The sequence below is a fragment of the Gouania willdenowi genome, chromosome 6, assembly GCF_900634775.1.
Source record: "Gouania willdenowi chromosome 6, fGouWil2.1, whole genome shotgun sequence".
Taxonomy (NCBI): Eukaryota; Metazoa; Chordata; class Actinopteri; order Blenniiformes; family Gobiesocidae; genus Gouania; species Gouania willdenowi.
In genome coordinates this window covers 21,186,946-21,210,413 of record NC_041049.1, presented here as the reverse complement: position 1 = coordinate 21,210,413, position 23,468 = coordinate 21,186,946, and the positions used below count along the sequence as shown (strand labels likewise).

The 23,468-nt window shown below is 40.0% G+C and overlaps 1 protein-coding gene across 1 annotated transcript in view; it reads left to right on the top strand.

The window, feature by feature from the left end:
* LOC114465776 (plexin-C1-like) overlaps positions 1–23,468 on the top strand; it is a 41,245-nt gene that overhangs the window by 5,550 nt on the left and 12,227 nt on the right. Inside the window, 18 exon segments of the mRNA XM_028451009.1 lie at positions 369–471; positions 843–921; positions 3,378–3,413; positions 3,509–3,642; positions 3,772–3,951; positions 12,225–12,333; positions 13,156–13,335; positions 13,430–13,582; positions 14,532–14,631; positions 14,705–14,806; positions 14,909–15,012; positions 15,089–15,123; positions 16,856–16,895; positions 16,898–16,989; positions 17,647–17,845; positions 20,159–20,305; positions 21,457–21,625; positions 22,355–22,455. Coding sequence (XP_028306810.1) covers positions 369–471; positions 843–921; positions 3,378–3,413; positions 3,509–3,642; positions 3,772–3,951; positions 12,225–12,333; positions 13,156–13,335; positions 13,430–13,582; positions 14,532–14,631; positions 14,705–14,806; positions 14,909–15,012; positions 15,089–15,123; positions 16,856–16,895; positions 16,898–16,989; positions 17,647–17,845; positions 20,159–20,305; positions 21,457–21,625; positions 22,355–22,455 — 2,063 coding nt within the window.

Sequence of the window (23,468 nt, the reverse complement as noted above, 5' to 3'; positions counted from 1 at the left end):
GAGAAAAAAGTTGCTTGGATCTCCACAGGGAGGTTATGTTTCGGTTTTGAAACGGGGAGCGGAAGAATGATTCCACAAACTGCAGCTTTAAGTGTTGTTCGCTAAATTATGACACCTTTGGACCTATGTTGGCATTTTTTGGGTTAGGTGGAGGGATCTAGTGGGATTAATTAGGGTTAGTGTTAAGGTTAAGGTTAGGGTATTGAAGGGCTAAGGTAACAAACAACACTTATGACACCTTATTCACGCCAATGTCATAATAATAATAATGAGTAAAAGTGTTGTTTAAATTTGTATATAATTTCAATGTATATAATTTCAATGAACTTCAGAGTATTTCATTTTTATGAAACTTTTTTTTTTTCCAGGCCTGGATGTCACAGTGAAAATGAGAGTTGGAGCATCCTATCTGACAGAACGTCTGAAGCTTACAAACTGCTCTGACATCAGTGGATCACCTACATCTTTGTTGTAAGTACACACTGTGGACAGCTCTATAATAAGGTCTGAGGTCTACATACAACCTTGTTTGTGTTGCTCTTCCTTTTTTCTATCATCTTTAAGATGATAGTATAAAGTGTTAATCAGATGGTGGGGCACATGTTAGTGTTTCAAAAGAGAATACAACTCTAACCCCAGAAACTTTCTCTCACCCTGTGGGTTATGGCTCCACATTATGTTATTGTTTAATAATTAATAATAAAAAAAACAATTACCAAATCAATACAAATATGAAGAGCAAAACATGAGTGTTAAGCTACTGTAACGCTCAGGAAGCTTCTATCCTCCTCTTTAGATATGGATCATTGTGAATTTACCATCAGTGTGTGGTTTGTCCTCAGGTGTCAGCAGTGTGTCAGTGCCGGCTGTGAATGGAGCCATGATGGCTGTTCCTGGGCCAATAATAAAGGAGATGTAAATGTAATGTTTGAATTGAATCTGTGCTCATGTTAAAAGCAGGGTTGCGGTCAATTACATTTTTCAGGTACAATTAAGTTTTCAATTACGAATGTTCAATTACATTTTGATTGCAATTACAGTGACCAACATTTTTTCTAATTACAATTAAGTTGCAATTATATTTTTATCCTCAGGAAGTAAATTACAATTATGTTCTCAATTACTAAAGTTATTTTTTTTATTTTTATTTTTTTTTATTCAGTTCATTTCCGACATGGTTGCAATCACAAAAATTCACTTTGACATTCAGAGCAAAATCACATCATCGTTTTTTTGTTTTTTTTTGTCTTTTTGTATGCCGGATAGGGCGACGGAAAAAAGCAGTTTTCTTATCTAGATCCGTCCCCTGGTTTGAACACAGATAATTTTATATCAAAGCTCATGTCTTTCCTGGTCAAACATTCGTATCTTCTTCATACCACAATTTCATCTTTTCATTTATGTTTTTTTTTTTTCCTTTTTTGTGTGATGTGTTCTCGTCTGCAGTCATTGTTCCTGTTGTTTCTCCTCCTCACTGTCCTTTTCATCCGTATCTCCTCGGGCTTTCTTTTCCAGTCGTTGTTTACGTTCCTCCAACTCTCCAAACGAAAAGTTCTTCTTCATTCGAAGTACCTTCTCAATGACCAGTTGATGAGTTCCTGTGTTGTTCGATGAAGAGTTGACTTGGGACCTGTATGCGTGTAGGAATATCCTCCGTGTCTTCTCCTTAAATCTTGTCAGATTTACGGATTGTTGTGTCTCTACGTCAAGGTTATTCCAGAGGTTCATGGCTCTATACACTGTACTATGTTTCCCAACGTTTGATTTGACTCTGTCTAGTCTAAACACATTATTATGTCTGAAGTCGTAGGAATTTTGATTGTATGTGAAATGTTTTTGTATTTGATGTGGTAGTTTTTTAAATGAAGCCCTAAATGCGTGTATTTGTGTGTTGTAGTGTATTATTTCTTGCAGTTTTAGGTATTTTGCCTTCTCAATAATTTGTTTGTGTGTGCGTTGTGTGGTGCTTTATGTAAAATTCTTATAGCTTTTTTTTTAGTTTAAATAATGGTTCAAGATACGTTTTGTAGTTATTTCCACATATTTCGGAGCAGTAATTTAAATGTGATGCTATGAGTGAAGAATAGATTGTTTTCAGTAATTTGGTATGTAGGATTTGTTGAAGCTTCCATAGGATGTAACTGCTTTTGGCAACTTTGTTTTTAACTATTTGTATATGTTTTTTCCAGGTCAGCTTGTCGTCCATCCACACTCCTAGTACCCTATATTCTTTTACTTCTTCTATTATTTCCATGTTTAGTTTCAGTCTTATATCTCCTATTATTTTTTTCTTTCCAAAATTGATGAATTTTGTTTTGTTGACGTTTAGGGCTAGTTTATTTACATCTAACCATGTTTGAATTTTTAATAGTTCTTCATTTGTTGACTCTGTTAAAGTTTTAATGTCTTTACCTGAGAATAGGATGGTTGTATCGTCTGCAAACAACATTAGTTTGAGGCAATTTGAGACTTTGAAAATGTCGTTTATGTATAAAATGAACAGTTTTGGCCCTAAAATTGAACCCTGTGGCACATCACATTGTATGGTTTGGCATTTTGATGTGTGTTCTTCAAAGTCAACATATTGTCTCCTATTTGTCATATAGCTTTTAATCCATTTTAAGGCGTTGTGCTTTATTCTGTAATTTTGAAGTTTTTCTTCTAGAATAGCATGATTAATTGTGTCAAAGGCTTTTTTTAGGTCCAGAAAAATTCTGAAAACAAATAATTTTTTTTCTCATGCTTCTCTTATATTCTCCGTGGTGTCAATTATAGCCATTGCTGTTGAACGTCCTTTTCTAAACCCATATTGTCCTTCATGTAGTATATTATTGTCTTCTATAAATTTGTCGAGTCTTTTCATGAAGAGTTTTTCCAGAATTTTCGATAATTGTGGTAATATTGATATCACCTTTACTGAGGCTGAAATAAATAATCTAATGAAAGTTAACTCTCCCCTTGTGTTAGCTTTCTGTTAGCATTTAAAACAGAAAACTAAAAACGTATTTTTTTTCCTATCTCTTGGTTGCCTTGTTAGGCTTCCTAATCAATAAAAAATATAGGTTTTTATATTTTAAGGTGAGAGTCTGGGCCTTTTTTGTGTCAATATAAACCTTAATTTTAATTTTTTCATAAATAGTCAAATTTGGGAAAGCTTGATATGAAACATATTTTAATAATTGTTAACTACATATGTGTAGAATTTTTATAGAATTTTCATGCCAATTCCAACTACAAAGTAAATGATCTAGATTTTTAAAATTACAATTACAAATATAATTGTAATTAATTATCAATTATGGGATTACAAATATAATTGACCCCAACCCTGGGTAAAGTCCTTAAACCTGCTCATTCTTGCCTCCTTTCTTTTGCAGACGAGTGTTTGTGAAATGCTTGGAAGCAGCTTTGCTGTGAGTCTAAATCACTACTGTCATCTCATCGATACTATCTCACACTAATAGAAGCTAACGCTAATATGTGTTTGTGTGTGTAAATATGTTTTCAGATTCCTATCATCTCCTCCATCACTCCCAGTGTTGTGTCTTTCCATGGGAGGAACCATGCTATTCTGTCAGGTCAAAACCTCACTGATGTGACTGCGCTCAGGTTCCAGGCTAACATGGTCTGCTCTCCACAAGAGTGAGTACAGGCTACTAAACCAGAATATTGGTACATAATTGTTAGCATTTGCTAAGGCTTTCCTGTAGTTGATCATTATAGAATATCTTTTTTTTTTTTTACATTAAGTCTTTCTCTGTGTGTCTGCAGAGCTCCAGTGTGGAACAACACCGGCACCAGTTTGCTGTTCAATATCCCTAGTACAGATAAAAAAGGTGTCGTCACAGTCTGTGCCCTCCTCCATGATGGCACGTGCCACGGCAAAATGGACATCACTTACCAATCCTCACCTTCTTGCAACCAACTGTTACCAAACCAGTCCTGGATCAGGTTTGTTGTTTACATAAAGCATGTATGGTCTTCATTGTTAATCGGAAGGTTTCACATTTTATTGTGGTGGTGTTTTCCACTTACTGTCAATCACATCATTATTTATGCAAATTATGGGCATAACTTCCTCAGTGTAATTTTACCCTGGTAACTTTAAATACCCATTGTCATTGTCACATAATAATTTTTATTATTATTATTATTATTATTATTATTATTATTATTATTATTATTATTATTATTATTATTAATAATAATAATAATACTAATAACAACAATAAAATATATGTTATGTAATTCTGAGACAACAGAATAAAGATTTTGATAGAGATAGAAATTGTGTTTCTTTTACAGCTTTTAGCACTTGATATATAATCAGTATTTTGTTCCTTTGTCTTCACTTGAGACTTTTAAGTAATTTATTGAAATGGTTTTTTTAGATGATTGATCGGTCGTGGGGTAAATATGATTGTAGTTTATCGAGACAATAAGATGAGACATTGTGCTATGCTGAACTCTCTGTCAGTTCTATTTTATTATATTTTGGGAGATGTCTCACTATGGGATACACACTCCCTGTTGTCCTCAGAAGCACTTTTCTCAATCCGCCAAGCCCTGATTGGCTGGAAAGAACTTTCCATCTGCCAGGGACACTCCCACCCTCTATAAGAGGGAGGGTGGATATGCAGTTCCTCATTCAAACACCTCTTCCCTCTCTCATACACATCTCGCGAGATTATCAGTTAAACTGTCCGCAGGCGGATTCCTTTGGGTTTTCCAGTTGCTGGGCGCTGGTAAGTATAACGCATTGCGTGGACCACAACAGGTTGAGAAACAACCAACGCTTACCTTGCTCTGCTAGGTAAGTGCTGTTCCTTCACAGGTAAGTGAAATTCAGAGCCCCAGGTCCGGTTGTAGGCTCTCCTCCAACATTGTTGCTTCGGCGCACATTGGTCCTCGAGCGGCTCTCACACTCACGGAGTCTGTTAGCGGCTCTGAGCTCTGCACCGACAGGTCTGGCCTCCAGCGGCCCCTCACTCTGGTACGATCCTGGTGACAGCCCTGCTGCTAGCTCTGTGCCACAAGGCCAGAGCTCACGGACACCAGCACATCTGCTGCCGTAGCCTCAACCTGACGTTCAGGGCATGCCTTGCGCTGTTTCGACCGAGCAAATCTGTTAAATTCAGATTATGTCTCCGATTACTCGGGCGACCGTGGCTCAGGTGGTAGTGGGTCGTCTTCTGATCGAGAGGTTGGGGGTTCGATCCCAGTACCTGACTATGTGTCGAAGTGTCCTTGGGCAAGACACTGAACCCTAAGTTGCTCCCAGTGGTCGACTAGCGCCTTGCATTGCAGTCCTGTCCCATTGGTGTGTGAATGTGAGAGTGATTGGGTGAATGAGCTGTTATGTAAAGCGCTTTGAGACTGCTTCAGTGTGGTGATAAAGCGCTATATAATTCAAGTCCATTTACCATTTACCATTTACTCAGATTGATGGCTTGATGACGGGCGGAGGTGGAGTGTTCCAAGGCAGGTTGGTGAGAGGCTGCTGGGATGCAGACCTCTGACGCTGTCACATAAATTATTTGGAAATGTCAACGATGTTCCTCTCTCTGATCCACTTCCTCTCGTCTCTTAGGGGACATCATGTCCTGGTGAGGACAGTATCACGGTGGTGGCGTATATCAACCACCAAGCTGGCTTATATGCTCCCGTCGGCTGCTGGGGTTGCGATCATCTCCTCTCTCTGAGAGCGATGCTTTACTCCCCTCTCTGTCAAGAGTGAGGGAACAGGGTCATGCACTGATCATGGTGCGTCCCTCACTGGCTAGCCATGCAGGAGGAAGCAGGAGGAATGATCTTCCACCCACACCCAGAGTGACTGGGACTGTGGGCTTGGCCCCTGAATGGCTCCATCTGTCAGCGATGGGACCCTCAGAGTGTGTGATCTCCAGCTTCCACTAGCTCTATTTATGATTGCAAGTGGAGGGTTCTTTGTCATAAATATGAGTGAGATATCTCTCTCATATTACTCATGAAACCGGCGTTATGTAAATAACCTTCAGTGTTTCGAGGGTTGGTTCCCCCAGGGATGTCACATCCCTTTTCAGGGCCCTGGGGCAGTGAGTGATGTTATCATCCCTGCAGGGCCTGATTGACAAGCACGTAGACTGTTCCACTGTGAAAGTGTATTTGGGGGCTATCGCAGCCTGTCATGTGGGCTTTGGGGATAAAACGATGAGTCAGCGCCCGCTGATTGGCCTTTTTTTTTTTTATTAAGGGAGCACACCCCCATGACCAGACCGCTGGTTCCACCGTGGGATCTGGCAGTGGTTCTTATTACAACCTAATGATAATTAATTATTTTAATTAACAATGATTATTATTGATTGGGGGTTCTTTTTCATAATATGAGTGGGACATCTCACTCATATTAATCATATTACTTACAGTATATACATAACTTAGAGATCTTAAGCATCACCCCTTGAGCCACTGGAGGAAGCTAGCCCTAGGGTTGCTTCACTGTGAGCTGTGTTGTTACTAGCACTGGCTTCAGCTAAGCGGGTTAATAATATCTCGGTTCACCCGTCATGCACTCAGCTCTTCCCGGGCGATGTGAGGATGATTTTGAAGCCCAACTCGACCTTTGTGCCGACGGTGGTGGACTCTTAATTTCCCTTGACCTGTTGGCCTTCCTGCCTCACAGGATGAGAAGCGGTCTAATTTGTCATGTTCAGCGGTCTAATTTGTCATGTTCAGCGGTCTAATTTGTCATGTTCAGTCCATGTACATGAACATGTAGGGGGCCTCAGGAGGAGCGATCAGCTGTTCATCTCCTGGGCTAATTCACACAGGGGGAAGCCTGTTGCTTATGGGGGCAATGGGGGTCATTGCTTTGGCAATGGCTCCTCATTACCAAGCAGACCCCAACGAGGGCTGGGGTCTGCGGCTGCCTGAGGGCCTGCACGCACACTCGACTGGATGTCCCACCACGTCCTGGGCCTTGTTCAGGAGAGTGTCTGTTCAGCACATCTGTGCAGTGGTGAGTTGGTCCTCACCCCTCGCGTTTGTCCGGGTTTACATGTTGGACTGTTTGCTGTCCTGATGTATAACGGACTCTGCCTTGTCAACCCTTCTTGCTCAAATGAGTGAAAAGAGGTGCTTATTTTGAATGAGGAACTGTACATCTGCTCCTCTCTTAGAGAGGGTGGGAGTGTCCCTGGTGGATGGAACTTTCTGGCAATTCAGGGCTTGGCAGATTGAGAAAATTGCTTCTGAGGGCTACAGGAAGTGTGTATCCCATAGTGAGACATCTCACTCTTATTTCTCATAGAACCGGAGTTATATAAATAACCTAAAGTTATTAGTGTTTAATTTCCCTCTACATTCAGATAGTGTTGAACTCAGGCCCCAAAGAGCTGCTGTAACATATATATTACATGTTGCCTTATTCTCCAAGAGTTTTGGCAGTGAGACGTCAAAAAGTAGAACAGGTCAATTTTATTTATTTCTTTGGACGGAGAAGCAACAGCATTTCTCTTAGAAATTATTCTAGAAAATGTTAATGCTAACCATAGAGTTAATGATGCAGTTGAATGTTTAAATCCTGTTTGCACCTAAACACAGTTGTCTTTGCACTAATGCTAAGTTTAAACCATTTCACTGTTGTTGTGTTTTTCTTTATTTTTGTAGTTTATTGCTCCCCTTCTCTGGTCTCTTTCACCAGAGAAGAACTATTACAAGTTGGACAGTCCTCTGCTGATCTTTTTTCACCGGTTCTCATTGAACCAGAAAGTTATGCAGAGATTCTCACCGGAGGAGCAGCAGCTCTCTATGGAATTTGCAGGAGACGCCGCAGACGGGGTAAACGAGCAGGCGCGCTCGTCAAACTGAGGCAGCGGGGATTACGCACTGCGCTTCCATCCATTCACCTGGCGAATGTCCGCTCACTGGCAAATAAAATGGACGAACTGCTGCTCCTAAACACCAGAAACTCGGACTTTTGCAGATCCGCCGCCCTGTGTTTTACTGAAACCTGGCTCAGTGAACTCATCCCGGACAGCTCTTTACATCTACCGGACTTTCAGCTCCTCAGAGCGGACCGCGTAAAAGAGCTCTGTGGGAAGACGAGGGGCGGTGGAATATGCTTTTACATTAACCAAGGTTGGTGTACAGATGTCACAGTGTTGAAACAGACGTGTAGCCCTAATCTGGAGAGTTTTTTTATAAACTGTAAACCGTTTTATTCTCCACGGGAGTTCTCCTCGTTTGTTATGGTCGGTGTTTACATCCCACCTCAGGCTTGCGTAACAGAGGCGTTACAGCACCTGGCCGACCAGATAGCAGACGTGGAGAAACAACATCCCGACTCTTTGCTAATCATTCTCGGGGATTTTAACAGAGCAAATCTAACCCACGAACTCCCTAAATACAGACAGCATATAAAGTGTCCCACCAGGGGTGCTAACACACTGGACCACTGCTACACTGTAATAAAGGATTCATATCACTCTGTTCCCCGTGCAGCTTTGGGGCTCTCTGATCACTGTCTGATTCACCTCATCCCGACCTACAGGCAGAAGTTTAAATCTGCTAAACCTGTAGTAAGGACTGTAAAGAGGTGGACAGAGGAGTCAAAGCAGGAGTTACAGGACTGCTTTGACTGCACTGATTGGAGTGTTTTTGAAGCTGCATCAGACAACCTGGATGAACTGACTGATACTGTGACATCTTACATCAGCTTCTGTGAGGACATGTGTGTGCAGACCAAGACTTTCTGCACATACAACAACAACAAACCCTGGTTCACACCTCAACTTAGGATGCTACGTCAGGCTAAGGAGGAAGCCTACAGGAGTGGGGACAGGGACCTGTTCAGGCAAGCCAAGTACACACTATCCAGGGAGATCAAAGTAGCCAAGAGGTGCTACACTGAGAAGCTAAAACAAAGCTTCTCAAACAAAGATCCCTCTGCAGTGTGGAAAAGCCTGCATGAAGTTACCAACTATAGGAAACCCTCCCCCCACCCTACTGGTAACAAAAGACTAGCTAGAGACCTGAACAGCTTCTACTGCAGGTTTTCACACCCACCCCCCAGCTCATTAGCATCAGCCCATCACCTGGACTCTGCCCTTCCTGCTCCCCCTACTTCCCCCCCTACCTCTCCCTCTGTCCCCCCACCTGCCCTGAAGATCAATGAAAGAGATGTGTGCCAGCTTTTCAAAAAACAAAAGATCAAAAAGGCTCCAGGACCAGACGGAGTGTCTCCCTCCTGCCTGAAAGCCTGTGCTGAGCAGCTGGCCCCCATCTTCACACGGATCTTCAACACATCACTGGAGCTGTGTGAAGTACCTTCCTGCTTCAAAAGTTCCAGCATCATCCCAGTCCCCAAGAAACCTGCCATCACAGGACTTAATGACTATCGACCCATTGCTCTGACGTCTGTAGTCATGAAGTCCTTTGAGAGGCTGGTTCTGAGCCACCTGAAAAAGATCACAGGACCCCTGCTGGACCCCCTGCAGTTTGCCTATCGGGCAAACAGGTCTGTCGAGGATGCAGTCAACATTGGTCTGAACTACATCCTGCACCACCTCGACTCCCCGGGGACCTACGCTAGGATCCTGTTTGTGGATTTCAGCTCTGCGTTCAACACCATCATCCCGGACATCCTTCACCAGAAACTCACCCAGCTCACAGTGCCGGCCTCCACCTGTCAGTGGATCACCAACTTCCTGACTGACAGGAAGCAGCAAGTAAGGCTGGGAAGCATCACATCTGGCACCCGGTCACTCAGCACTGGCGCCCCCCAGGGGTGTGTTCTCTCCCCACTGCTATTCTCCCTCTACACCAATGACTGCACCTCAGGGGACCCCTCTGTGAAACTCATGAAGTTTGCGGATGACACCACCGTCATCGGTCTCATCCGGGACGGGGACGAGTCTGCCTTCAGACGGGAGGTGGAACAGCTGGCTCTCTGGTGCAGTCAGAACCACCTGGAACTGAACCCACTCAAGACTGTGGAGATGACAGTGGACTTCAGGAGAAATCCCCCCCCACTCCCCCCCCTTACCATTTTAAATAGGGAATTGGCTACCGTGGACTCCTTCAGGTTCTTGGGATCCACAATCTCACAGGACCTGAAGTGGTCCTCCCACATAGACTCAACCAGGAAAAAGGCACAGCAGAGGATGTACTTCCTGCGTCAGCTGAGGAAGTTCAACCTGCCCCAGGAGCTGCTGATAATGTTCTACACCTCCATCATTCAGTCTGTTCTGTGCACCGCCATCACTGTCTGGTTTGGATCTTCAACCAAACTAGACAGACACAGACTACAAAGGATAGTCAGGACTGCAGAAAAGATCATTGGTGTTGATCTGCCCTCCATCCAAGACTTATACCTGTCCAGGGTCAGGAAACGGGCAGGTAGCATCACTGCAGACCCCTCTCACCCTGCACACAATCTGTTTAAACTCCTCCCCTCAGGCAGACGCTACAGATCACTGTACGCCAAAACTACCCACCATAAAAACAGTTTCTTCCCCCAGGCTGTCACTCTGATCAACACTAAACAGTCAAAGAGTGTCAGTCCTGTTTCTGTGGAAAAACCCTGGAACCAAACATAACAACCCTGGATCAATCTGACACTGAGAATGTTCATGTACATACCTTTAATTTAAATGTTCTCCTGCACTACTTATCAATGCTCTACTGCACTATTTTCCTTTTATTATTATTATATTTTATTATTATCTTTCTTTTCTATTATCTTTTTTCGTTCTTTTTATCTTATTTTTTTTAACTTTTATTTTGTATTTGTTTATTTTTTTTATACTATTATTATTATTATTATTATTATTATTATTATTATTATTATTATTATTATTATCATCTTGTTATTTGCACATTCTAGTCTAACTACTGTTTATATTTATACTTATGTTTATACTTATCATCTCTTCTAGTTGATTGTTTATTATTGAATGTTTCACTATTGGAGAGAGCACAGTTGACCGAGTCAAATTCCTCGTGTGTACAACATACACTTGGCCAATAAAGATGATTCTGATTCTGATTCTGATTCTGATTCTGAAATAGTGACAGTGTCTGAGAATCTGTCACAGGATGAGGGTCAACAGGGGAAGCCGAGCCACTTCTCAAAAACACTTCTTTCATCATGTGTCTACTTCCACTTTTCTGTGCTAGCAAGTAGCAGTTCAACATTTTCTCTGTCCTGACGATGGTGAAACGGAACAAGTCTTTTCGCTTTTTGCCCTTATAAAGTAATGTCAGCATCACCTTCATAGGTTCACAATGCTTGTTCTGCATTAACATCACTGTCCACTGTCCTTCCTGAAGATTCTCAACATCATCCATTTGTGTTTGTAATGTCATTCACATCATCTCAACAATAGCATAGGAGCTCATGCTGTAGACCGCGTTGGAATATGATTGTAATATTAATGATAACAATAATAACAATACAAAATTATAATAATAATAATAATAATAACAGGGATGCACCAAAATGAAAATTCTTGGCCAAAACCGAGAACCAAAAATGAAAATACCAAGGCCAAAAAGCGAAACACCGAAAGAAATTCTTATTTAAATTATTAGTCCCATTGCATTTATGGCTCTGAATGTGTACTAACCTCACTCAAATTAAAACATTGCAATTAAATGATTTAATATTAATGTTTCAAAGAATAAATACAGTACATTCAAAATATGAAAATATTTATTTTGCACTGAAATTCCAACAATGTACAATATAACGTAGAACAAATTTAAATGTTGAACTTGTCCCCACTCATACATTAAATAATGTTGTGCAGGCCTATTGTACTGCTGGGAGAAAATCAAATTAAATATGTTCTCTCATTAAATCACAAAGTGCATTTAAGAGACGCACACGCTCTGTGTGCATCATTGATTGTGTGCACTGGTTTAATCCCAGCCATGTCATGATCTTTATAACGCAGACCAAGTACGTATGTCCTGATGTAGTAAACCATCTCTGTGAAACGTGCGCTGAGAAACTGAAACCAGATTCATGCACAGCTGTTTCGCTTTGTTAGCCTTTTTTCGGTGGTCAGAATTTTGGTGCATCACTAGATAATAATACATTTTATTTAAGGTACCTTTCAAGTTACCCAAGGTCACCGCACAATCAAAGATGAAAACAAGTTAAAAACATACAAAGAACAATAAAACATTTAAGGAAAATAAGCATGTTTATGATGAAATGATGGATTTTGTTTGTCCTGCAGTGGAAACAGGAAAATCCTTCTCACTGGGTCTCACCTGGAGTTTGTTGAAGGTGTCGTTCACAGCCATAACCTGCAGGAGGTTCAACTTCCCAGGAACGCCAGCCCTCAGGTGCTCCTGCACACACACACGCTGGGATTAACACATGATCTAAGAAAATTCTGTTATTGGATTAGCGTCCAGGAATATGTGTTTTTAGGAATTCACCAGGGAGCCATAACACTATGTCTACTGATCACTTCCCGTTAGTGGGTGGGATTAGGATGAACCCAAGGGTCAGTTGTGCAACTTGTTGACTGTCCCTAAATTCACTATTATAGGAAATGCAGAAACTGGGTCATGAGCATCCAAAACTAATGCAGCCGTATAAGTTAAAGATGAGGTTGCTCAGCGAGGATTCAATAATTCCAATTCAGAGACTAAATGGACACAATTGTTGCACATTTCCTTTGGGTGTCCACAAGGCAACAGCCTGTAGCAGTACAAAGTTGTAAAAAAACACCAGCTGCTCTCTCATTGGTCAGATCCCAGAAGAAAATAAGTTGTATAAAACAACACCAACAACATGCCTAGGTAGTTTGTTTTGCACTTTTCTATGGCTACTGTGTCAATCAAATGAAAAAATAATGTCAGAATGTCGCTCCCCCCTCATTTTTACAAAATGCATAGTTATTTTTTTAATTAAAACTTTATTATTGCTGTTCTAAAATATGTGATGTTTATGTATTATAAAGTTAAATATTGTAGTTTTTCATCATACTTTTTCAATGAAAGTTACATTTTTCATCTGTTCAATGAATGTTTGTTTGGATGGAGGGGCTGAAAATGTTTAATTCTTCAAACTTGAGAAGCATTGATTTAGGTGAAGTCTTTTTCTGTCTTATTTTGAAAAGCAGGTATATGATACCAAATGTTTTCCCTTAACCACTGCAGAATCTCACCTACGACACACCAGCAGTTAAACACAATTTGGGCATTTCCACCAGCTCAGTCTTCCTCAAAGTAGCCAATCAGACTCTGCGTTGCAATTTAGAAATGACCTATTATCCAGACCCTGAGTTCACCAGCTTCTCATCCGGAACAACTGGCAATGATGTCCGCATCATCATACAAGTGAGGATAAGCTCTTCACCTTTGTGAGCACAATCAAAAAATTTGGAGCTTTTAATAGAAAATGGTCAAACATTTGTTTGGTTTGTCATTTCAGAAAAAAACTGACCAGCTGGAGATCAAACCCTCTGAGTTGACAGTGTGGGGTGTTCAGGGGGAGAAACAGTATCCGTGCATCATGAAGAACAAAAAAAACTTGTTCATCTGTTACATTCAAAGCGCATCCAAAGCTGAATTTCACAGTATAATGGTAAATACTTTAGAACCACTTGGTGCTTTACAAAAAGAGACAAAATAAATATAAAATGTTATTTGTTATCACTAGTGTTGAGAGCAACAGCCTTACTGGTAAGTGGCAGTTCAGAGTAACGTAATGAACTACTTTGTGCTCATCTGTAAAAGAGTCTCACCATGTAAACAGAGCAGAGAGGGACAGGCATCGCCATAACCACAAACTGTAATAGATAACCAGAGACTGGCTTCAAACACTTTTTTGTATTAAAGCTGCTGAGGATGAACATTTTTAATCTAATAAAGACATAGTGTAGACATCGTAGATGAAAAAATGAAAGATAATTTGATTAACAAAAAAAAGATGTAAAAGATTAAAAGCTTGTTTTCATCTCCATTGTAAACATTCGGTTTATTGAGTTTGTCAGAAAAGTTTCACGCATTGCATTGTGGGATTTGGAGTCCCGTAGACAAATGTATATAAGTGTTTTTTACTTAACTATACCTTGATTTCTTGTGTTTGCCCCCCTAAACTGTGCCTACTTGACTTACAACCCATTTATGATGCAGCTGTACATCATGGATCGCTACTTGGTTAAAACCAGATAATCATCCAACAAAAGGAACTGATTCAATTTCCTCCGTCAAATCCACCCAAAGTTCCACAAACACAGGGACAGAGATGAATCTGTAGCAACGACTATGAACTGGAAAAATAGAGGAAAAACAATTACTGTTCTCCTAGTCTGTTGAAGAAACACAAGAAATCACGGCAAGAATGAAGTAAAAACACTTCAGCGTATCAGTCTGCAAGACTCCACATCCCACAATGCAAAGAGCAAGACTTTTCCGACGATGTCAATTTCAATATTTTTTTCAAGCAAATTATATTTAATGTGGTCTAAACTGCCTTTATCTGTTTTATCTTGAAGTGCAAAAATATTTGAATATTTAGTTTTATTTTGCAGGTGAAATTTGGAGGTAGGACTGTAACACTGGAGCAACAATCTGCAGCTCTTATCTTTCTAGTGCTGCTCGTCCTCTTGCTGATTCCTCTGATCATTGTTGGTACGTGTGAGCAGACACGCTCTGACTGAGAGGGTTTGCTTGTTTCTGACCTGGAGCTTTCTTTCTTTCTCAGTGGTCATATTTGTTTACCGAAGCAAGCAGAAGAAGCTCAATGCTCAGATGAACAAAGTTGTTGAAGACCTGGAACTGGACATCAGGAATGACATTTGACAAGGTCGCTCACAGTAGACCCTGTCAGATCTGAAACATCATGATGCGTAGATTCATTGTATTGTCTTGTATTGGAAGTGAAACGTCACTTGTGTGTATTTCCCAGCTTTTGTTGATTTGCAGACAGAGAAAACAGAGTTATTAGAAAACATTGGTACGATTCCCTTCCTGGACTATAAGCACTTTGCTTCCAGAATCTTTTTTCCTGAGGTAAAGTGAAGCCTAGCTCCCAGAATATTACTTATCGGATGAACACTTTCCATCAACATCCTTTTCTTTTCTCCAGAGTGAATCTCTGATGGCCATGTGTGTCAAAGACATTTATTTATTTATTCAGTTTATTTCCGACATGGTTACATTCACTTTTTTTTTTTTTTACATTTTTTTTTTTTTTTTTGTACATGCCGAAAAAGGAGACGAGAGAAGCAGTTTGCTTATCTGGGTCCCGTCCCCTGTTTTACTATCGCAAATTTACATGGGTTTACATGTCTCTCTGGTCAAACATTCTTGAGTTGTTCTGAACAGTCCTTTTTTGTGTATTCTCATCTGTAGTCAGTGTTGTCTTGTTTTTATTCCTCCTCCTTTCTATCGTTGTTCATGTTGGCCTTGTTCCCTGCCAGACGTTGTTAGCATTCCTCCAGTTCAAGAATAGTTCCTCTTTCGAAGGTGTTTGGAAGGTTTTTCCCTTTTCATCCATAATGTCACCACTCGGGAATGTCTCTTTTGGACACACAAGTTTGCAGCTTGTTTTGTCTCTACATCAAGGTTAATCCAGCTGTTGTTAGTTCTATTTGCAGTGTTGTATTTTCCACTGTTAGATTTAACTTGTATAAACACATTATTATATTTTAGTTCATAAGCAAGGTAGTAATTTCATTGTATTATATCTTAGTTCATAAGCAAGGTAGTAATTTCATTGTACGGGAAAACATGTTTCTAACTGCACATATGACAATAAACATTTTGAATTTAAATTTAATGTAATCCTTAATCACCCCACCACCTAGCAATTGAAATGAATAAATGACAGACCTTTTTTACTCTTGGTTTCCACATTTAATTCAGTCTCCGTAAAATAATCACAGTCTGAGTTTTGTTTCCAGTGTTTATATAGATCTGGGTCCATATCCATGATAACCATCAGTAATGTTGTTGTTTAGGTGGATCCTTCGTATTTTCCCAAGTCTTCCATTGTTTTGATGAGGATTGGTTTTCCGTTCTCTTCTCCCCGTGGTGTGATATAAATCCTGCAGTTTCTTGTCCACGTCCTCACAATTTTTCCTCCTTTTTTTATTTGGCGTGCCTTCCATGCAATGCTTGCATTTTGTTTCGTCAGGTTTTCATTAATGTACACCTTCGTTCCCTTCAGTTTATTTCCTTGCTTCAATAGTTCTCCTTTGAATTTCATATTCGTGAAGGTTATTTTTACAGCTCTGTTATCATTTTTCTTTGGCAGGAGATGGCAGGAGTTGATGTTGTCAGGGTTCAGGACAATGTCCTTCAACTTCAGGTAGTCAATGACCTGTTGTTCAATCGATTTTGTTTCTTCGTCACTCGCGTAACTCCTGGGTTTAATCTTTAGGCCTGATGATGACATCTTTCTCTCTTTCCTTTTGTTCCAGCTGTTCAACCCTGGCGTTCAACACTTTTATCTCTTCAGCATTTCTTTCATTCTTTTCTTTCAGTACCTTTGCTTCGCTTTGTAGGTTTTCCAGTGAGTTTTCCAGCGTCTTTTCCAACGACTTTATCTCGGCAGATAGGTTTCGTAGACCCTCGCGTATCATCTCCTTGACCTCTTCCAAACCCGAATTGGGTTCTGAAGGGCCTCCTTGCAGTTTTTTCACCATTTTCCTTCAGTCTTGGGCCCAATTTTTCAGGCTGTTCAGCTGTAGCCAGCTGTAGCCAAGGTCGTGTTATCGGAGCGAATGAAAACACGTCTGCTCTCTCCAAAGACCAGAGACATACTTGACATGGGTCAGGTAGAGTTGGATCCAAGCTGTTCCAGCTGTATCTCCTTCACTCTCTGTCGTGTTCACTGATGTGTTTCATTTTAAAATCAGGATTTAGTGAAAGTTGAGCTGGACAAGTCCTGCCACAGGGTTTGTCCAAACTGATCCAGGACCAGGTTTTCCTGACCTCCATGGTCAATGCTCTGGAGGAGCAGAAGAGCTTCACTATCAAAGACAAGTCAGTTCCATCTTCTTTACTCTACAAAGTACAAGTGGAATAGAAACAGTATTTAGTGTTGTGGTTCTCAACCTTTTGTGGATCGTGACCTCATTTTTATATCGAGAATTTCTGGCGACCCTAACCAGACATTTTTTCGAGTTAGTTTTTGATCATGTTTGAGCTTAGATATTGTTTTTTTTAACAACATTTTCTTGAACTAGAGTCACAAAGTGAAAGTATAGAAATACAGTTGTTAGGAAAAAAAAGAATAGTTAAGAAACTAAAAAAATCCATATCAGGCATCCCCATTTAAAATCCAAGCAACCCCACATGGGGTCCCCACCCCAAGTTTTAAAGACATTGATTTAGTGGCTCCTGAATAGATTAATTTCTATAGTTTTTATCATTTTCTGGTCATATCACACCTAGAGTGGGACCAAGACTGACACTTTATTTGTACAAATCCACTCTCTCTCTCACTCTCTCTCTCTCTCTTTCTCTCTCTCTCTTTCTCTCTCTCTCTTTCTCTCTCTCTCTCTCAAGTACCCCCTATAGTGACATCGAGTACCCCTAGGGGTACATGTACCCGCATTTGAGAAATATTGCTCTACAGAACTATTTATCTTGTACATGTACTATATGTTAATTGACTGGCTGTTCTGTCTTCTGTTCCAGATGTGCGTTGGCATCTCTTCTGACTGTGGCTCTTCACAGCAACTTACTGTACCTGACGGAGGTCATGGTAGTCCTGCTCAAAGTTCTGATGCAGAAGAACAGCAACATGCAGCCCAAACTTCCGCTGCGACGCACTGAATCCACAGTGGAGAAGCTGCTGACCAACTGGATGTCCATCTGCCTCTACGGCTTCGTCAGGGTCAGTTTCATCTCTCTCTTTAAGGTCCAACATCTGCTCCAAAACACTCTGTTTCTCATGGGATTGTGTGTTCTACCTTGGAGATATCTCAACCATTCAGGGGCGGATTCACAAAAGGTTTAGTGATCTTAAAACGTGTGCAAACGTCACTTCACACACTAATAAGGAGTACAAAGCCGAGGGAATCAGGACTGCGTGTCTTCAGCGTGTCAAAATAAGCCCTCATTCCATTTAGTGCGTTTCCCTCTAATGAATATGCATAGTAGGTGGATCTCCCAGGTGGAGCAAAAATATGGGAGGAGGAAATGCAGATAAATGAATGCAGGGGGCCCAATGCAATTTATAAAATCTGGAACTGTTTGCGATGATTGTTTTAGTACGAAAAAATAGTACAACTGAGACGCAGGTGCAGACACACGCAGTGTGTGTGTGCCATGCGTGTGTGCGTGCGTGTGCGAAAAAGAGGGTCGTAGAGTCGGATATATGGATATGAACATGGATTGATGTAGCTTCATGCTCACTGCTGCACTGATCTCCTTTCTCTCCATGTTTTGACCATCAAAGTCTTGTGTCATGTTGATGTCAGGCCAGAATCAGCAGATCAGATGCGTAATTTATGCATGATCACTGACATATGAGAGTGTGCGTGACATAGCGCTGCTCAGTCTTGCACTGGATGATGGTCAGTAGTTCATCTTCAAAGAATGTAGACTGATTGACAGACTGTGTCGCTGTATTAACTCAAATCAATGGTAGATCAATAGTCCTAATCTGCCTATTTTGCCTGCAGTGATCAGAGCAAAGTTACAGGACTGGATAGAGCACCCACTTTAAATGAGGGGGGGGAAAATATTATTAAGGTTTAAAGTTGTTGTCTTTTTTAAAAAAAACAAACATTTTATTTGTTTGTTTAGTTTTCTACATGATGAAACGTTTGTGCAGCAAACAGAAAAGTCCATCTGCCTCAAATGTAACTTCTCCATATTAAACGAGCAAAACGCTAATTTGAATAGGGGTGGTCTGCACCAGTTCTGCTTGTGCACTAATCATTGCTGCAATCTTAGTGAATTCCACGCAGCAGGTGAGGAAACTCCGTCACTAAAGGATTTAGAGAAGCAACTGAATTACCAGCCTTTATTTCAGATCTTAGAATAAGGTGTTATGAAGGCTGTCATTAGGCGTCGTTCGTTAACGAAACCCTAACCCTACCCTAACCCTTCATTACCCTAACCTTAGCCCTAACCCCACTAGATCCCTCCACCTAACCCAAAAAATGCCAACATAGCTCCAAAGGTTTCATAATTTAGCAAACAACACATAATGTTAGCCTTGCATATAATTGTTTTGACTGTAAAGTGTCTTTGAATTTTTTGAAAATGCTTATAAATAAAATTATTATTATTATTATTATTATTATTATTATTATTATTATTATTATTATTATTATTATGTATAAAACTTCAACTTAAGTGTCATTGATGATTCTAACTCTAGGACCAGATTTCAGTTTGCCGTGGTTTAAAAACGTTCTATTCGGCACATGCTCCTACTTTCAGTTCATTCAAATCTTGCAACCTTATCTTCAGCTTTTTTTTACATAAGGTTACTGCATTCATAAAAAGTAAAAACTTCTGAAGGAGGTAAAGATACATTGACACTTTGGTCTAATATGTAAATTCATGACCAAATAAATACATCAGTTCAAATAATTTAATTAAATACAGTTTAAATATTTATTAACATTCTGTATATTGTCCCTGTAAAGATAATAATGAAATTAGGATTAGTAAACTAACAAACAATACAAATCTTCACAATCTTCTGTCCATAGCCACCACCATTATACCTAAGCTTCATGCTTGTCACCTGACTGGCTTGATTACACAACACAAGCAAAATATACACAACTACAACTTCACATCTCACTCTCACTTTGGAATGGTCAGCTCTTCTGCACCCTTTCCATTTCCTGCCTTGGGTCTCTCCTCCCTGTTCCCTCCCCCCTCAGTGGTTGTGGCACTGCCCTCTCTTTTTATATCCACCCTAAAACAAAGTTTTTCTTAAACTTCCTTAGGGAGGGCTGGTGATGGTCACAGTTATGCAATAAAATAAATTCCTTTATTTAATTGCAATAACAAAACATGCATAACTTTTTTAAAAAGAGTGCAATCCTTGTAGTGTTGACCTCTGACAGCATGTGCAGACAAGAAAAAACAAAACAAAAACAAAGAATCACTAACAAATGCTCTCATTTTGACCGCTGACAGTTCGCAGAGCTGCCGTGCCTTTGACTTCCTGTTTGTGGTGTTGCAGGAACACGTGGGGCAGCACCTGTTCCTGATGGTGAGCGCCATCTCACAGCAGATCTGCAAAGGCCCAGTAGACTGTGTGACAGAGAAAGCCCTGTACACTCTGAGTGAGGACTGGCTGCTGTGGCAGGCCCCAGACTTCAGCTCCCTGGTACACACACACACACACACACACACACACACACACACACGCACGCACGCACACACACGCAGACACGCACACGCACACACACGTAGAAGTGATCATTAACACTTCCTCTTCACCACTTTAGTTTCTGCTCTGCTCAGCACAGTTACACGATTTGTCAGCATAATGTGATGTAGTGTTCAATCCTCTGAAGAAATAATGAAATAATTATATTCTTATTTTAATCATCAGAGTTTAGATCAGATAATAATGACATAATCTTGTTTAAAGCGTTACATAGTCCAGTGTTACTAATAAACAACAATTGTAATGGTGTGGGAATGTATGAACTATGGAAACTGTCACATTCCAACACACAACACCTCCTTTGGACAATCAGCCTTTTCTGTTATAAGAGTTCAAATCTGGAATATTGTCCCCACAGAGCTGAAGATACAACGTGATTTTAAGGAATTCAACAAAGGAATTAAGTCATGGCTGAAGGAGAAACAAACTGCTCCCGCTTAGAAAACAAACGCTGACATGAGGGTTGAGGTTAATTACATTTTTCAGTTACAATTCCGTTTTACAATTCAATTACGATTACACTGACCAGCAATTTTTCTAATTACAGTTCAATTACAATTTCATTTTATTCTCAGAAAGTCAATTAAATCTACGTTCTACATTATTCAAGTTCAATTACAATTACTCACAATTACTGAGCCTGGAATAAATAACCTAATGAAAGTGAATCTTCCTCTTGTGTCAGCTTTCTGTTAGCATCTCTTATGACCACTCCTAAATCAGCTGTAAAAGACACTAAAAACTAATGTCTATCATATTATTTATTTCATATCTATTGGTTACCTTGTTAGGCTTCCTAATCAATGAAAATTGTCTGAGCCTTTTTTGTGTCAGTATACTCCTCAATTTAAATTTATTTTATGGTAAATGGTCAAAATGTGGGAAAGTTTAATAAAGTAAAAATGGCATTTGTTTCTCTTTGGTTTTAAAATGATGTTGAAAACAAACAATTGGAGTGAATGATGCAGAGTTATAAAGGTCTTATTTAAAACAGATGGTTAGAAGTTTCTCAGAAAACCAACAGGATGTGTGTGGGTGCGTGTGTGTGTGTGTGTGTGTGTGTGTGTGTGTGTGTCTGTGGTTTCCAGAGGCTGAAGGTGTTGTTTGCTGTGGGCACTGATGGGGGGGTCAGTGAGCCCCTGGAGGTGGGCGTGCTGAGCTGTGACACTGTGGAACAGGTGAAGGAGAAGATTCTGTCCACCTTTAAATCCAAGTTTGGTTTCCCCTTCAGCACCTCCCCCAGAGACGCCTGCATCGGTGTGTGCACGTGTCACTCCTCTGTCTCATCAATGTGAAAATCAGACTGACCTGTGTATTATGCATCAGACTAAAAAACAATGATCTTTGTTGTCGTTTTGCATATTTTTCCATCATTACTATAGTTCTATGGGATTTGTTGTGTATGTGTTTTTGTTTCGTGTGGTTTCTTTTGAGTCATTTTGTGTGTTTTGTTTTGTTTTGTTTTGTTTTGTTGTTGCAGTTTTGCGTGTTTGGACTGCATTTCTGTTCTGTTCTTTAATTTTGTTTGTGTTTTTTGCAGTTTCTCATATTTTCAGAGTCATATTTTGTGATTTTGTTGCTGCAGTTTTGTGTGTTTACCGAGTCATTTCTTACGTTTTTGTTGTATTTTTGTTAAGTCATTTTTGTTGTTGTTTATTGAGTCATTTTGGGTGTTTTTAGTGTTGAATTTTGTGTGGTTTTTGAAGTCATTTGTGTATTTTTGTTATTTTCTTCATTCTGTGTTTTTTGGGGGTCATTTGGTGCATTTTCCTTTGAGCATTTACCAGTTGTCAATGTCTGATCGACACTAACAATGACTGGCATCTTTTTATTACATCAGTAGTGTTTTACTCTAAGGTTTAAAATGTTATACCATTTTGTTTCTATGAGTGAGATTTATTTATGTTTAATCACTTTGTTTCTCTGTGGGGTTGGATTGTGCACAAAGAGAATGGAAACATTGAATCTTTCACCTTTCGTCCTTAGAGTATGAAAAGAATGGCACCTTTATTCCCCTTGAGGAAGTTGATGCAAGCTCTGAGGTCATCGGTGAGGTGACGATGCTCAACACACTCAAGCACTATAAGGTGAGTAAATCATTCATTTTAAAGGGAGGTTTTCTCAGGGGTGTCAAACTTATTTTGGTTCACGAGCCCATACAGTATGTGATCCAGTTTGATTTCAAGTGGGTGGAAACTGAAAAAAACTGTGTTTTTTAAAGAAATATAGAATTTAATGTGCCATCTATAAACAGTGTATTTAGGTAACTTTCAATATCAGAGCAAAAAAGTTACAGGTATCCGTAAGTCCAGGATCTTCACATCAAAATTCCTAATTGTTGCTTTCACAGTTTCTCCAAAAATTATGATGTAGGAGACAAAATTTGTCTGAATCTAATTGGATTGTTTCAGAGAAATTCTAGGTTTTTGCCAAATTTGCAATTCAAAAATGAGTGCAATCATTGCTGAGCACAGAACAGCTGCCATCCTTGGCCAATATTGAATACATTTATACTTAACTGTTTTCTGTAAATGTGCATTTTAAAAAACATCCTCCCACGTGCCAAAGTAGATGCTCTGATGGGTTGGATCTGGCCCATGAGCCTTTAGTTTGAATAGCTGGTAGTGTTTGTCATTAGTACTGTAAAGTGCTTAAAGGCCTCCATTGGTGGAGCACTGACTACTTCAGAATCAAGTGCAGCTTATCTTGGAGGAAATGGGAAGCTCTTTGTTATCACTGCTAATATGAGCACTTGGTGGGAGAGTGTGTAGTCAGGCTTTAGTGGAGTCTCTGTGTCCATCACAACCAAATGTAGTTAAAACAATAAATAAATAAATCCAGACATAAGAATTATATTTGAAGCCAATTTTGACTTTAGTTAATAAAGAGCTGTGCCTAATTTTGTGGCTTTTTAAGATTCCATCAAAACCTGTCAGACTCACACCTTGCTCTTAAAAAACAAATTTCATTTTATTTGAGTTGAGTAAAACACTGTTTGAACAAAAATAATAATAAATATAGCCACAAGCAGTGATAAATGGCCCTTGCCTTCGCCACGCCGGCTTTTGCTGCGCCACCTTTGTCACGCTGCCTTCAAGAA